The 314-nt window shown below is 52.5% G+C and overlaps 1 protein-coding gene across 1 annotated transcript in view; it reads left to right on the forward strand.

The window, feature by feature from the left end:
• LOC119589022 (kielin/chordin-like protein) overlaps positions 1–314 on the forward strand; it is a gene marked incomplete at its 3' end in the record, with an annotated part of 7,962 nt that overhangs the window by 5,622 nt on the left and 2,026 nt on the right. The window contains 1 exon segment of the mRNA XM_037937610.1: positions 3–203. Within this exon segment, the coding sequence (XP_037793538.1) occupies positions 3–203 (201 nt within the window).

Consider the following 314-nt stretch of genomic DNA (forward strand, 5'->3'; position numbering starts at 1 on the left):
AGCCTGTGCAAAGACACCTCCGGCAACTTCCACGGTGTCCTGGAAACGTGGCAGGATCCCGACGACCCTTGCTTGACCCACACTTGCCTTCGAGACGGCACCATCGCCTCCGCCAGCCTGGCCTGCCTCGCTTGCCCTACCAACCCCGGCAGCTGTAACCTGGCCAGACCCGAAGGAGATTGCTGCCCGCGATGGAACTGCTCGTGAGTCTCTGCCTGTCTTTTTCGAGCCTCATTTTAAAAGTTAAATTTGGAGTACCCTAATTTTCTTAGCGTCTTATTTTTTTATCTTATTATTTTGTTGTGTGTGTGTGT

Source organism: Penaeus monodon, chromosome 24, assembly GCF_015228065.2.
Source record: "Penaeus monodon isolate SGIC_2016 chromosome 24, NSTDA_Pmon_1, whole genome shotgun sequence".
Classification (NCBI taxonomy): Eukaryota; Metazoa; Arthropoda; class Malacostraca; order Decapoda; family Penaeidae; genus Penaeus; species Penaeus monodon.